At 32.3% G+C, this 14,669-nt stretch overlaps 2 protein-coding genes across 6 annotated transcripts in view; one reads left to right on the top strand and one right to left on the bottom strand.

Moving 5' to 3' along the window:
* LOC119611588 (alpha-actinin, sarcomeric) overlaps positions 1-9,595 on the top strand; it is a 29,630-nt gene extending 20,035 nt beyond the window's left edge. For 2 of the 5 annotated variants that reach the window (XM_037967252.1, XM_037967251.1), the window contains exons 3-9: positions 1,346-1,762; positions 1,837-1,990; positions 2,299-2,384; positions 5,366-5,458; positions 5,528-6,057; positions 6,628-7,762; positions 7,828-9,595. In XM_037967252.1, the coding sequence (XP_037823180.1) occupies positions 1,346-1,762; positions 1,837-1,990; positions 2,299-2,384; positions 5,366-5,458; positions 5,528-6,057; positions 6,628-7,762; positions 7,828-7,986 (2,574 nt within the window). In that variant the 3' untranslated portion in view covers positions 7,987-9,595. Of the gene's footprint in view, positions 1-1,345; positions 1,763-1,836; positions 1,991-2,298; positions 2,451-3,703; positions 3,790-5,365; positions 5,459-5,527; positions 6,058-6,627; positions 7,763-7,827 lie in introns of all 5 variants that reach the window. The other 3 variants (XM_037967247.1, XM_037967240.1, XM_037967255.1) reach the window with 2 other exon arrangements.
* Positions 9,596-10,616: 1,021 nt separating this feature from the next.
* On the bottom strand, positions 10,617-11,015 carry LOC119611755 (the record flags this gene model as incomplete). The annotated part of the gene is made up of 2 exons (XM_037967440.1): positions 10,866-11,015; positions 10,617-10,802 (listed from the first exon to the last, which is right to left on the bottom strand). Coding segments are annotated over exons 1-2 (336 nt in total), but the record flags the coding sequence as incomplete, so codon positions are not given.
* Positions 11,016-14,669: the final 3,654 nt, after the last annotated feature.

Genomic DNA, 14,669 nt, shown 5'->3' with positions numbered 1-14,669 from the left:
AAACGATCTCTTCAAGGATATGCCTAGCTTCCCACGTTTCGAAACAACCTGTGCCACACTCGGCCAAAGACTGTCAACTCAGCGACAGCTGTACCAAATTCAAAATTTTATAGATTGAATAGATTGATTTGATTTTTGGTCAAAATTGTTCGAAATAAAGAATGTATACAAAAAAGGTAAAAGAGATTATATGTTAGTCTTTGGCAATGCCTGTTTTGGTCTAAAGTCCCTTTAACTTAACTTAGAAACGTTACGGGGAGCAGACAGAACATTTGTTCACTCATTTCATAATAAAACTCTAAAAATCTTAACTTTTTTTGTCAGTGTACAAAGTCAAGACTAGTGACATCAAATCTAGTTTGTTTTTTTTTTTTTTTTTTGTTTCAAAAAGGAATAAAATATGATCACGGCAAGTTTCTAACATTGGCTGTAGATGTTGACGCTGTTGTTGTTGTGTTGTTTATAATTTTTCTAAGATGCAGTTATTTTGCTTATTCACCGAACGGGGACAAAACTACTTCTAAACCAGTTCACACACAGTACAAAGATCTTTAGATCTTTGTTTTCTAGTCTTTGTTGCAATTTTTATGTGTGTATGATATTTTGTTGTTGTTTTTTTCATTTGCCAACAACTTTTTCCAGCCATACATCCAAATCAACTAACGAACCCACCACCAGCCGACCGACCGACCAACCGCCCGTCTAACAAACATAAAAATATACAGTTAAACCTCGTTTAGCGGGATACATTTTAATTATCTTGTTTGAAATCTGTTATCCGTGGTATATTAATATATAAGCTTCACTAAACGTTTTTACGATTTCGATTTTTCGGTGCTAGATGCGATTCCATTTGTACCACTTAATTGAGATTTAACTGTTAATATTAATGTATTAGTATGACCTTAGTTGTTGTTGTAGTTTGTTGCATTCATTGTTTTTTTCTTTTGTGTGCATAATTTTTTTTTATTGGGAATAATCACAATGTCTGTGGGAATAAAATACACGAGTGTGAATCATGGAAATCAGTTTATTTATCATTTTTTTCTAGCCCAAAACAATATAAAATTATTAATTTGAACAACTCATGATTTTACACTAATGCTCTCTATTAGATTAGAGTAGTTGTTTTCTTTTAGAGATTCTCTACATATTCATATAAGGTCTGGTTTTTAAATTGTAGAAAATTTTAATTTTTTTTTAGTTAAACTGTATGAAAACTTCAAAAGATGTATTTCTTTAACAAGTGAGAGAAGATTTCATTGTTTATCCTTTTATCTTTCAGTCCTTTTGTCTTTTTTTTTAACAACTTTTTAATAATTTTCTATTTTCTTCAAAATTTCAGACATTCACAGCTTGGTGCAACAGTCATTTGCGTAAAGCTGGCACCTCCATTGACAATATTGAAGATGATTTCCGTAATGGTTTGAAATTGATGTTGTTGCTCGAGGTTATCTCTGGTGAAACTTTGCCCAAGCCCGATCGTGGTAAAATGCGTTTCCATAAAATTGCCAATGTCAACAAAGCCTTGGACTTTATTGCCTCCAAAGGTGTACATTTGGTATCGATTGGTGCCGAAGAAATTGTCGATGGCAATTTAAAGATGACACTTGGTATGATCTGGACCATCATCTTGCGTTTTGCCATTCAAGATATCTCTGTTGAAGAGATGACCGCCAAGGAGGGCTTGTTGTTGTGGTGCCAACGCAAAACCGCCCCCTACAAGAATGTCAATGTACAGAACTTCCATCTTTCATTCAAGGTTTGTAAAATGATTGTTAACCCCAAAAAAAAAAAAAAGAAATCACAGATTAACGTATTGATTTTATCATATAGGACGGTTTAGCCTTCTGTGCTTTGATCCATCGCCACAGGCCCGACTTGATTGACTATTCCAAACTCTCCAAAGACAATCCATTGGAAAATCTCAACACTGCCTTTGATGTTGCTGAGAAATATCTCGATATTCCTAGAATGTTGGATCCTGATGGTGAGTCACTCTTTATAATTTGTTGTAATTTCCAACTTATAATTAGTATGTTTTTATTAAGAGTAACTTTAATTTAGTATTAGTAGCACCTTTATTTTATTTATATTTCCCAAACACTTTTACATTATTTCTTTCTTTTGTTTTTATTTCTATTTATTATTTCATTTTTATAAATCCTACGAATCAACGAAAAAAACAATCACAAAAACTATTATTTATGTAACATTTTATTTGGGTGATGGTGGCAATTAAACTAAAATACAAAATAAAAATCAAATAAATATGTATATGAATAAACAAATATATAGATTTGATCAACACTCCCAAGCCGGATGAACGTGCTATCATGACATATGTCTCTTGCTATTACCACGCCTTCCAGGGAGCCCAACAGGTTGGAAATGTGACGCATGTACCCGAACCCACAAGACAATACACCTACGTCCCGAATAATTACAATGTGACTAAACTTCACATCAATACACTTGATACATTTTTTATTATTTCTTTTTATTTGATTTTTCGTTACTGCAGTTTGTTTTTTGGAAAATCTTCTCTTCTACTTTCCTCTTTTTTAATATTAATTAAAAAAATATCTTCTTTAATTTCGTATTTAATACTCTTTAAATAACAAAAAAATGAACATCTTTAACATTGAGATGCCAGTGGCTTTAATCTCTCTAACTTATTGATGTTGCTCCAAAAACAAAAATAATGCATTCCTTTGCAAAAAAAAAAAAAAATATTTATGTATAAGAAATGAAAGAAATTGTTGTGAAGCCACACAAATTTTGAAACCATTCATGAATTTCTATAATTTTTTTCTTTTCTTATTAAGGCGCTTTATTAAAACCACAAATATATTAAAATTTGCTTTTCTTCCTAAATAGTATATTGCAATTTATAAATTTAAAAAATTTGGCTTTCATTGTGATTAAAAAATAAACATTTTTTTCAATTATTTTTGAAATTTTCGTACTACATAGTTAGTTTATAGTACTCAATGATTCTTTTATGACTTAATTACTGAATCAGAGCAAATGTTTCTTTAAATATAATTTCCAAAAGACAAATTTAATGACATAAACTTCAACAGTACATAATCTAACATACAGAACAGTATTGCATAATTAATGTTGTTAGCAATTGCAAAAAGTATTTTTAATAAATCATTTTAAATTTATTAAATAACTGTTACTAAATAATCTCCTTTATATTAAGTTAAATTTTCAAAACAATTTAATTATATTAACGATTTTAATTATGCAATACACTATTGACATATGACAGAGTTACATTTTAATTCACTTAACAACAGTCAAAAATTTATCAAAACATTTCTAAATTTATTAACATTTTGTGTTAATTGTTGTTAATTACTTTATTTTTGTCAATAACTTTTAAAATAATTCCAAAGGAGGCACACAAAATAGACCTCTCCAAAAATAAAGCCTTTTTATCACAAGTCTTTAAATTTGAAAAAAAAATAAAAAAATATATAAATAAACATTGTAAATATACTACTTATGACTACTATAATCTGCTGTGCATGCCCCTGCATTTTTTAAATTTAATTATATTATATTTTATAAACTAATTTAAATTTATGCCTGCTTATTGTTTTTTTAATGTTTTGAATTGTATAACTAACTTGTTTTTTATGTTTTGTTTTGTTGCTTTTTTTCTCTACTTTTTAAAATGCCATTCTAACAGACCTGCAGAATACCGCTTTGCCAGATGAAAGGGCAGTCATGACATATGTTTCTTCATATTATCATTGCTTCAGTGGTGCCCAAAAGGTTAGTTCCTTCACTCTCTCCACCAAAAAAGAAAATCGAAAGAAAGTAGTTTCCATACTTTTTTGTAAGTTCTCAAGGAGTGGATTTTTTGCATAACTTTAAAAATAATTATTATATAATAGAACTTCATTATTGATTTGCTTCAATATTAGGTGGACAATTTCACCTTAGTTGTTAGGAATTCCATTTCATAGTGGTTTTCTTTCATTAATTTTTTATAAATTTATCCTGTAATAACTGCAGGCCATCAACATTTGAAATAAGTTGAATATACTTTTCTTAAGGATTGAACTGAGATGCAGCGTAATTGACCACATAATCAAATGAAATAGGTTCCCCATTCCCATATTTTCTTCGCCAACTTTGTTCATGTGAGAAAATTTTCCATGTTTTGAAATTTGCTGATGCATTTTTTGTAAACAATAAACAGCTGTTACAAACAAAATCAACCATTGTGAATGAAAAGTTAAAGGGAATTTCATGATAGCAATTTTCCCTTTGAGGAAAATGAATATTTCATGGGAATACAAATTTCACATGTTATTGCCGTTAAGGACGAATATGTTTATCAAACACTCCATATTCGAGACGCTATACATCTGCGCAAAGTCTTCTATTTGTGAAAATTTTGTTATGTCCCTGAAAGCTCTATATATTGGCTATAAAATAAATGCTTAACCTAATGTTTAACAAGCTATGAATGCCAAAAATTCCATTTTGCCTTTATTTTATGACAAAATTTTAACCGCCGATATCTCAGCAAATAGAGGAAATATCTAGTTTTAAGTTTGCTGTAAAACTAAGGCGAAAAAATGAACTTTTGTATTCATACTTTGCTTAGCATTTGGATTAAGATAAGTATCTTAAAGAAGTTACAATATAAAGCCAATATATAGGGCTTTCAAACATAACAAATTTTATAAATAAAGATGACTTCGGGCAGTTTTAACGTATCGATTAAGATGATGTGTAAATTCTGAGGTCAGTTCAATCTTGAATTTGTTTCCTGTGTAATTATACCTTCATTATCGATCGATGTGTAAGAATTGAGTTGGAAGCCTTATAGAGTCGACATTCAAAGATGTCTCTCTGAAATAGTTATAGGAAAACCTTAGAAGTCAAATAAATGTTCTTAGGAACTGTTTTCCGCAATTATGTTCTATTGAACAAATAAGGAATCAAAGAAAAACTAGTGGCAAATAACTGATTCCTAAAAATGCTTTACAATTCAGTAGGTTCAAGGTTTCCGCTCAAGAATCTTAACTCGAACTAGTTACTTTAGAAAATATAAAAAGATATAATCATTAGGAATAATATCCCACTTTAAAAATGTTTCCCCTAAAAGTGAAAAATGTTCTTAAAATAATTGCAATGCCCTAAATAACAAACGCTACTAATGCAAATGACAATGATGTTCGTTTTTTTTTAATGTTTTATATTTATATTTTTGTTTTGTTTCTTTTTTTTCTACACTTCTTCAATAGAGGAGTGTTACCGGATACTGTATTTAAATATATAGTATTAAACAACCTACAACATTAAACTAATAAATTTTTTTTCTTTAAACACAAATTAGGCGGAAACTGCTGCTAATCGCATTTGCAAAGTTTTGAAAGTCAACCAGGAGAATGAACGTCTTATGGAAGAGTATGAACGTCTTGCCAGCGATGTAAGTTTATTTTAGGGAAAATCCTTTAAAAGTTATCGTTTTATATGTTATTATTGCTTAATATTTTAGCTTTTGGAATGGATTCGCCGCACTATGCCTTGGTTGAACTCTCGCCAAGCTGATAACTCTTTGGCTGGTGTGCAAAAGAAATTGGAAGAATACCGCACCTACCGTCGCAAGCACAAGCCACCACGTGTTGAACAAAAAGCTAAGCTCGAAACTAACTTCAACACTTTGCAAACTAAATTGCGCCTCTCTAATCGCCCCGCCTATTTGCCCACTGAAGGTAAAACCGTTGGTGATATCTCCAATGCCTGGAAGGGTTTGGAACTCGCCGAAAAGGCCTTCGAAGAATGGCTTTTGGCTGAAACCATGCGTTTGGAACGCTTGGAACATTTGGCCCAAAAATTCAAGCACAAGGCCGATGCCCACGAAGACTGGACTCGTGGCAAGGAGGAGATGTTGCAATCGCAAGATTTCCGTCAATGCAAATTGAACGATTTAAAGGCTTTGAAAAAGAAACACGAAGCTTTCGAATCCGATTTGGCCGCTCACCAGGATCGCGTTGAGCAAATTGCTGCCATTGCCCAAGAGCTCAAGTAAGTTTTCTAACCAAAGTTTTTGTAATGTTTTTAGGAATTTAGAATGGCTAACAATCTTTTTTTTTAATAATCTTACATGCTAACAAATACATATGTATTTTATAATGGTTCATAAGTGTGAGGTTCGATTGTAATATTAATAAATTAAATTTAACGATTCACATTTTTCATCTAAATATATGCATAAATATTGAAAAATATTAAACATCATACTTAATGGCTATCCACTTTTTACTATTCTGTTTAGTGAATAAACTTTCGATATTTAAAAAATAAGACATGATTTACAAACTTCCATCCAAACTTTTTATGTATTCAATCGAAAGGTTAACTCGATTCTCTATTTTGTAGTTAAGACAAAATTTTGAATTTCTTTAAAATCACAATAAGTCATTATTGAATCCAAAATGCACTGTTCATAGTACAGAATGAAAAGAAAATTAACACCTTAATACTAAATTACAAATATCATTGTTTTTCTACTAAATAGGATCAGAACTCATAATCATCAATAATAATATTTAAAACAATTGTTTAAAAATACATGGTTTTTATTTCTCACTTTAGCACTCTTGAGTATCATGACTGCATCTCCGTGAATGCTCGTTGCCAACGCATTTGCGATCAATGGGATCGTTTGGGTGCTTTGACTCAACGTCGCCGCACTGCTTTGGATGAAGCTGAGCGTATTTTAGAGAAAATCGACATTTTGCATCTTGAATTCGCCAAGCGCGCCGCTCCCTTCAACAACTGGTTGGACGGTACACGCGAAGATCTTGTCGATATGTTCATTGTTCATACCATGGAAGAAATTCAAGGTCTCATCCAAGCTCACGATCAGTTCAAGGCCACTTTGGGCGAAGCTGATAAGGAATTCAATTTGATTGTCAACTTGGTACGTGAAGTTGAATCGATTGTTAAGCAACACCAAATCCCCGGTGGTTTGGAGAACCCCTACACCACTCTTACCGCCAACGAAATGACACGCAAGTGGAGCGATGTCCGCCAATTGGTGCCACAACGTGACCAAACTTTGGCCAATGAATTACGCAAACAACAGAACAATGAAATGTTGCGCAGACAATTTGCCGAAAAGGCCAACGTTGTTGGTCCCTGGATTGAGCGCCAAATGGATGCCGTCACCGCCATCGGTATGGGTCTCCAAGGTTCTTTGGAAGATCAGTTGCACCGTCTCAAGGAATACGAACAAGCTGTATATGCTTACAAACCCAATATCGAAGAATTGGAGAAGATCCATCAAGCCGTCCAAGAGTCGATGATCTTTGAAAACCGCTACACCAACTACACCATGGAAACTCTCCGTGTCGGCTGGGAACAATTGCTCACCTCCATTAACCGTAACATCAACGAGGTTGAAAACCAAATTCTCACCCGTGATTCTAAGGGCATCAGCCAAGAACAATTGAACGAATTCCGTTCCAGCTTCAACCACTTCGATAAGAACCGCACTGGCCGTTTGACACCCGAAGAATTCAAGTCCTGCCTTGTCTCATTGGGCTACTCCATTGGCAAGGATCGTCAAGGCGAAATGGACTTCCAACGCATCTTAGCTGTTGTTGACCCCAACTCGACTGGCTACGTACACTTCGATGCCTTCCTTGACTTTATGACTCGCGAAAGCACCGACACCGATACTGCCGAACAAGTTATTGATTCATTCAGAATTTTGGCAGCTGATAAGGTAAGTCTTATACACGCTGTTCTTTAAACAACATAAACTTAATCTCTGACATTTGTCTATTGCAGCCATACATCTTGCCCGATGAACTGCGCCGTGAATTGCCACCAGATCAAGCTGAATACTGTATCCAACGTATGCCACCATACAAGGGACCCAACGGTGTACCCGGTGCCCTCGATTACATGTCATTCAGTACAGCTTTGTACGGTGAAACCGATTTGTAAACAAATCCACTCATGTGCCACAACATACAAATGTTAAACCAACCACTCAACTCAAATATAATTCACCAATCACTTGACTACTTAACAAAGAGTGAGAGCGACCGATAAACCGTTCGATTGGCCTACAACCAAACTCTAAAAACTATAATGTTTAAGTTTAATTGCAAAAAAAGTCTATATATTTCATTGTTTAATACTAACCCGCCCAAAAATTAATTTATTTTTACGTTACATTTGTTTTCGAGATGCATAAACTAAATGTCCTTTAAATACTAACCCCCGCACCGCAAAGTTACGTAAATCAATTAAAGTTTTTAATACAAAAAATCAAGAATTACGGATTTAAAGGCACTACAAAATCAACCAACCAAAACATCCACCCACCAACACGACTACTTAACATCCACATTAAGTTCCCCACAATTAACTGAACAATCGAATCGTATCATCTGTTATTAGTACACCACACATGCATATCCTTGTTGTCATCCTAGAGGCAAATAAATAATTATGGGAGAGTTTTTACCAACAACAACATCAAATATAAAATATAGAGAGAGAACTAACTCAACCTATTTATTATTTATTTACTTTACTAATTCATTTATTTATTTATTAATTATTATTTTATTTTTCTGTTTGTCGTACTTAAGATGAAACTCAACTTGTGGAGAATTTAATGAAACATACGTTCGTTCCATTTACATTGAGCATCTGCTGGCGTTTTTTGTTTTCAACTCAAGTTTACTTTCTAACGATTTATAAACTGAAATTGTCTGCAAAGACTGCTAACAACTCACGATGATCATTGTGAATGGAACCATAAAAAAAGGTTCGAGCATAAAAGCAAAGGGAAGAAATTTTAGTTAATATTATTAAATCACAATTATTTTAAATATAGAATTTATACTACATGAATAAATAAATAAATAAATATACATATATGTATGAACATGAGAATGTTTAAAGGCGAAAAGGGAGCGCTAAACAACATCCACAATAAAATTTTAATTCTTATACAAAATATATTTTTATTTTAACATTTTCATCTGAGATGAATTTTTTTAATAAGAATATTATACTAAACTTTGATATTTTTATTATTTTATTTTATTTGTATTATTTTATTTTTTATATATTTTAATTTTATAACTTTATTAATTTATATTTGTTTTATGATTTTTGTTAAATTAATTATTAATTTATTATAACAATTATGTTATTTTTATTATTACCGCCCATATAATTTGATTCTTTTAGTTTCTTTGTTTTCTTTATTTTTCTTTATTTATATTATCATTAAAAAAAAAAAAAAAACAAAAAATTATTTAATATTTTTTTAAATTAAGGCATAATAATACTACTACTATTACTTGATACTATTATAATATAAATATATAAACAAGAGGGAGAAATTATTTTATTACTATAATAATAATGATAATAATAATATTAATAACAACAACATAAACAAAATTATGAAGAACACCAAATCTATTAAAGAATGGAAGAAAACACATCAATCTATGTAAAATGTCGAATGATACAAAAACCAACTGAATCATTTTAATAAAAAAAAACTATTTACAAAACACAATTAAAAAAAAAACATACATTGGCTTTTATTTATGTTAATCTGGGATTTTGTTTTTTGGTTTCTCGATTCGAAAGAAAAAAATTAATTTGTATGTTAAATACATTGTGTTTCGAAATCTTTTTATTTCAAATCGAAATAAGATGTAACCCCCTGTTTTTGAGAGCGCAGAACGAATATCATATACCCACCATCAAAACCTAGTCATATATCGTTAAATTTTCAGTGATGAATTTCTAAAAACAAAACCTTTTGTTGAAGTATGTACTCTACTTTGATTTTTATAATATAAATATATTATACGGCAAAGGGACAATTATGGACCGCTCCTTATGATCCGTTACTTGTATGACCAAAATGTTCAACTTTACCATTAACTGCGGCAGTTTTTGACCGATAGAGCTGAAAATTTGTATCTGACCTACTATCCAATATTACTAACCTTGGCGCAAATTTCATCCAATTTTTTGATTTGGTTCACTTGACACGATATTGCGTATACATATGTAGTTTTGTGGGTTTACGACCAAACGGAATGATAAAGACAATTGGATTCCGGCCACAATTGGATATTCGCTCGACCCGAATCATACTCTTCCAAAGATTGTTAACCCAGCGACAGCTGTATCAACCGAAAGTTTTTTCCCCAGGAATGAACTATCGGCCACAGTCGAACTGTTTCAATAACAACAATACTAAAACTGCCGATTTTCGTAATGATCGTACCTCATTTGACCTTCGCTCGCATACAAAGTCTCTTTCAACTATAAACACTATACGTAAAGGTAAATCCCTCTACCAATATCTATAAGAATAGGCCAATATTAAACCCTTGACCCCATTACACAATCTTACTTTTTTTGGACAACAAATTGTTAAAATATTTCGAAATTATGGTAAAAATAAATGTTATGCTTTATTGTAAAAAAATAATGGGACATGGCAGACCATGGTTATTCGTTTTATTTTACAGTTTTTTATTTACATATTATGTATATGATATTTGATATTTAATTTCATTAGATGTATAGATATTATGATAAAGACATGCAATGCGACATCCTTTAGAACAGTAAACCTGATCGGAACACATTGACTGGGCCAAATCCACAGCAGCCTTCGTGACAGCCTGGCAATAATCGTAGCACATAAAACAATCTGGATTTTTGTGACATTTATCGAAATTGGATGGATTTCCCATTACAAAATTTTCGTGCAGAATCTAAGTATAAGATATGTATAATATTAATTTTTATATTTAAAACCTTTGATATGACAATCTTACCTCTGTATAACATTTTTGACGACATTGTTTGACCTGAAAACTATTCCATAATCTGGAATCTTTTGATAAATGAATAGTGCTTCCATCAGTTTTATATACGATAAATATTAAGAGAATCACAAGCCATAAATACAAATATTTGCAAAACATTTTCTATAATAATTTTCACTGCAAGTAAATTTTACTCAACTTAATATGAATAAAGTCAATTTTGAACTGTTGCTCTGAAATAATTATCCTTCTGCTTATAAAGCAACTAACAATGACTTGCATGGTCTAAATATGTAAACATTTCATTGAAGAATCATGGGGTTTTTTCTAATGGAATGTATGTTTCCCATCTGAAAATTTTGCCTTACCAGGTAGTTAAACTTGGGAAAATTCTTTAATTCATAACTCATTTAAGGTACACAAAATCATAGCACTCAAACATTCAATTAGCGGATGTTTTTTTGATTTTGTCGTTATTGAAAACGACAAAGAATGCATTGATCTCTTATAATCTAAAATTATCGGTTTTGTGTTCCATCTCGAATCCAATTTTGAAAATAAGATTAAAATTTTTATCAAAATTTGTTTTTATTTTTTTAATTTAGTGCTAAAAGAGTAAAATATGCTCTACTAAAAATAATGCAAAATTATGCGTTTAAGGGTAAAATATGCTAAAATATGAGCTTACAAATCGATTTCTAGACATGACGAATCTGAAATGGTTATAGTTGAAAATTGAATATTTATATTTCATTCAATTTATAATATAAAGAATTAAAAAAGTAGTAGGTTGGGTTAGGTTGATAGGAGGATGTATCTACATCAAATCTTCGTGGTTCTACCCACGATTTCATTATTCCTAGAGGCCTTATGGATTTCTCTCACCCATAATTTCCATTCTTCCCTCGTTGCGTCAAATGGTTTTGCGTTTGTCAGGTTAACTACCTTTCCTCTGGGAGAGTATTCGGTTAGAGCCTTTTTTACAATCCAATACGGTTTTATATTTAACTTTAACGTCTGATATCGCCCTAATTACCTTCTGGCTGTCGGTAAATATGTTAAGTCCTGTAGTCGCCATATTTATTATAATCCAATTTACGCATTCCTTTATTGCTCGTACTTCTGCCTGGAAGCTAGTGTTGTGATTAGATAAACGGTGGTATATTTCTGTTTCTGGGTCTTTAATATAAAAACCCAGGTCCACTTTGTCTCCCAATTTAAAGTCATCCGTGTAGCAACGGATTCCTACTGGTATTTGCTCTAAAGTTCCGCTTGACCAAGACATCCTATCTGGGATCAGCGTTTCAAAGTTTCCGACATATTTTGTCTCTGGTATGCGATCGAGCACGTCCGATGATTATGTATAGCCCTCCAATGTGTCCAGTATATAGTGATGACGTGTCCTATAACCGCTTTTGGCCAGTTCGACTAAAGTTATGAGCCGTTCGGCTGTAAGTGCCGCCTCATATCTTATATATGCATGTATGTTTCAATGGGTGGAATATCTAGCATTATTTCCAGAGCCTTGATTGATGTACTGCTTATGGCTCCACTTATACCCAAGCAGCATATACGCTGAACTACCTGTAGAAGAAATCCACCCGATTATTTAAGCATAACTTAGAATTGGTCTAATTACACATTTATAGAGCCAATGTGTCATAGTAGGACTAAGGCCCCATTTCATGCCTATGGTTCTTCTACATAGCGCCCAGCACGGATGTGCCTTTCCTTTATGTGGTACCTCAATCTTAATTTCTGGTCAAGGATTACACCTAAGTACTTAACTCTGTCTGTCACCGGTATCTTCTTGCCCAGGATTGGATTCTTTCCCCTTAGAAGTACATATTACGACATCGTCTGCATAGCAGACAGCTCTAAGTCCTTTCTTGGTTAAGTTCCTTAGGATGCAATTAGGGATGCCAAACGGGACTGGCTTTTACAAATCCCGGGATTCGGGATTTTGAAAATTGCAATCCCGGGATCCCGGGATATTTCGGGATCCCGGGATTTTTCGGGATTCCGGGATTTTTCGGTATTTCGGGATTTTACGGGATTTCGGGATTACATGAATTTAATTATTTTATATATGAAAATCTTCAAATCATCATATTTGTAAAGAAAATCTTCAAATCATCATATTTGTAAAGAAAATTGTTTAATTTTGTGGAAATTTAACAGACAGAAGATATATTTAAATTAAAACAATCCAATTAATTCCAATTTTTAAATAAAAACTTTCAGAATTGCATAATTTCTGAAACTTTTTAAATACATACTTACTTCCTAAATGTGGCCTCCGGTAGGTTAGTGGTTAGTGTTCTAGTCTGGTAGACCGGAGGTGGTGGGTTCGATTCCCACCTGAGGCACTGGTTAAGGAGCGCACAACAGGCCCGATAGAGGCCTAGGTGTATTTCTTCGGATTTGATGTATATACATCCTCCTTTCAAACTAACTAACTAACTACTTCCTAAATAAAAATAAATATGAAGAAATTAGACATAAGCACTTTTTAAAACCTCATACTGTTCCATGTGAACTAATAATTATAACAGATACCAATTCAATTATTCGAACATCAATTTAGAACCTCTTCTTTGAAAAATATTTGGAATTTTACTCAAAATACATATTAGTTTTGGAACATATTATTATATTCGTAGTATTAATTTAAAATTTTAGGTGCATTCAGAACAAGGTAATTTACCTTTACCGGTATCATTCAGATTTGTAGAAAGTTAGAAATGTAAAATCCTCTAGTATTGAAAAATAAAGTTTGTATTCGACTGTGCCGAAATTAAATACCCACCATCAAAATATTGTAATGTATTGATATTAATATCAGCATCAATGTGATTTTCAGAGGAGGTCCAATTAGGTTTTTTTGTGTCAATTTTGGTCCAAATTTGCAGCCCAAATAGAATGAGTCTTCTAACTCGTGTTTTTAGCTTACAGACACAGAATGTGTATACTTTTTGGGTCGGTCTACGACCAACATTGCAATGTGCTAACAAGTAAAAAGTTATAGTTGGGCGAAGCCTACCATATAATACCCTACACCAGTTATAAAAATAAAATGTGATTTATTGTTCATAATAAAGCATCTAAGTTGAATTGTACCTTGCCTCAGATATAATTTAGCTATTTTTTGTTGAATAAAATTGTGTACATTTAAGTCATATTTCGAAGGGGGCTTTGCATAGGGGCTAGGGTCAAATGAGGCCGCATCATCAAAAAATACATCAGGGTCATGAAGGCTAGTATAGAACTTGGTTTTGCAGCTTTTTGTCGAGTTACGAGTATATTGAACATAATTATGAACTTAAAAACCCTATTTGGGGGGTTCAGTTGTATGGGGGCTAGGTCAAATATTGGACCGATGTTATCCATTTTCAATAGGATCCGTCTCTAGTACAATAGAAGATCATGCAAAATTTCATTGAATTATCTTCAAAATTGCTGTAGTTTGATTACAAGGTTTACACGGACAGACGGACGGACATAGCTAAATCGACTCAGAAAATGATTCTGAGCCGATTGGTATACTTTAAGGTATAGGACCAATATTATTGTGTGTAACAAACATCAGCACAAACCCAATATACCCTCCCCACTAAAGTGGTGTAAGGTATAAAAACGAAGTGAATAAATAAATTTATATGTGCTATGTGTATGGACTCATACCACTTTAAAAAATAAAAGGTTCAAATATGTATAAAATTAGCTCTGCGGAATTTTGTTTTGCATGAGTCAAAAATAAAATAAGATCGTAATTTTCAAATTAATGAAAATTATGGCTCAAAAAAAGAAAAT

This window comes from Lucilia sericata, unplaced genomic scaffold (genome assembly GCF_015586225.1).
Source record: "Lucilia sericata isolate MDLA Ls3-8-SP2 unplaced genomic scaffold, ASM1558622v1 Contig000031F_arrow, whole genome shotgun sequence".
NCBI classification, from domain to species: domain Eukaryota; kingdom Metazoa; phylum Arthropoda; class Insecta; order Diptera; family Calliphoridae; genus Lucilia; species Lucilia sericata.
Note: the sequence above shows the minus strand (reverse complement) of the source record. Positions and strands in the feature narration are given on the sequence as shown.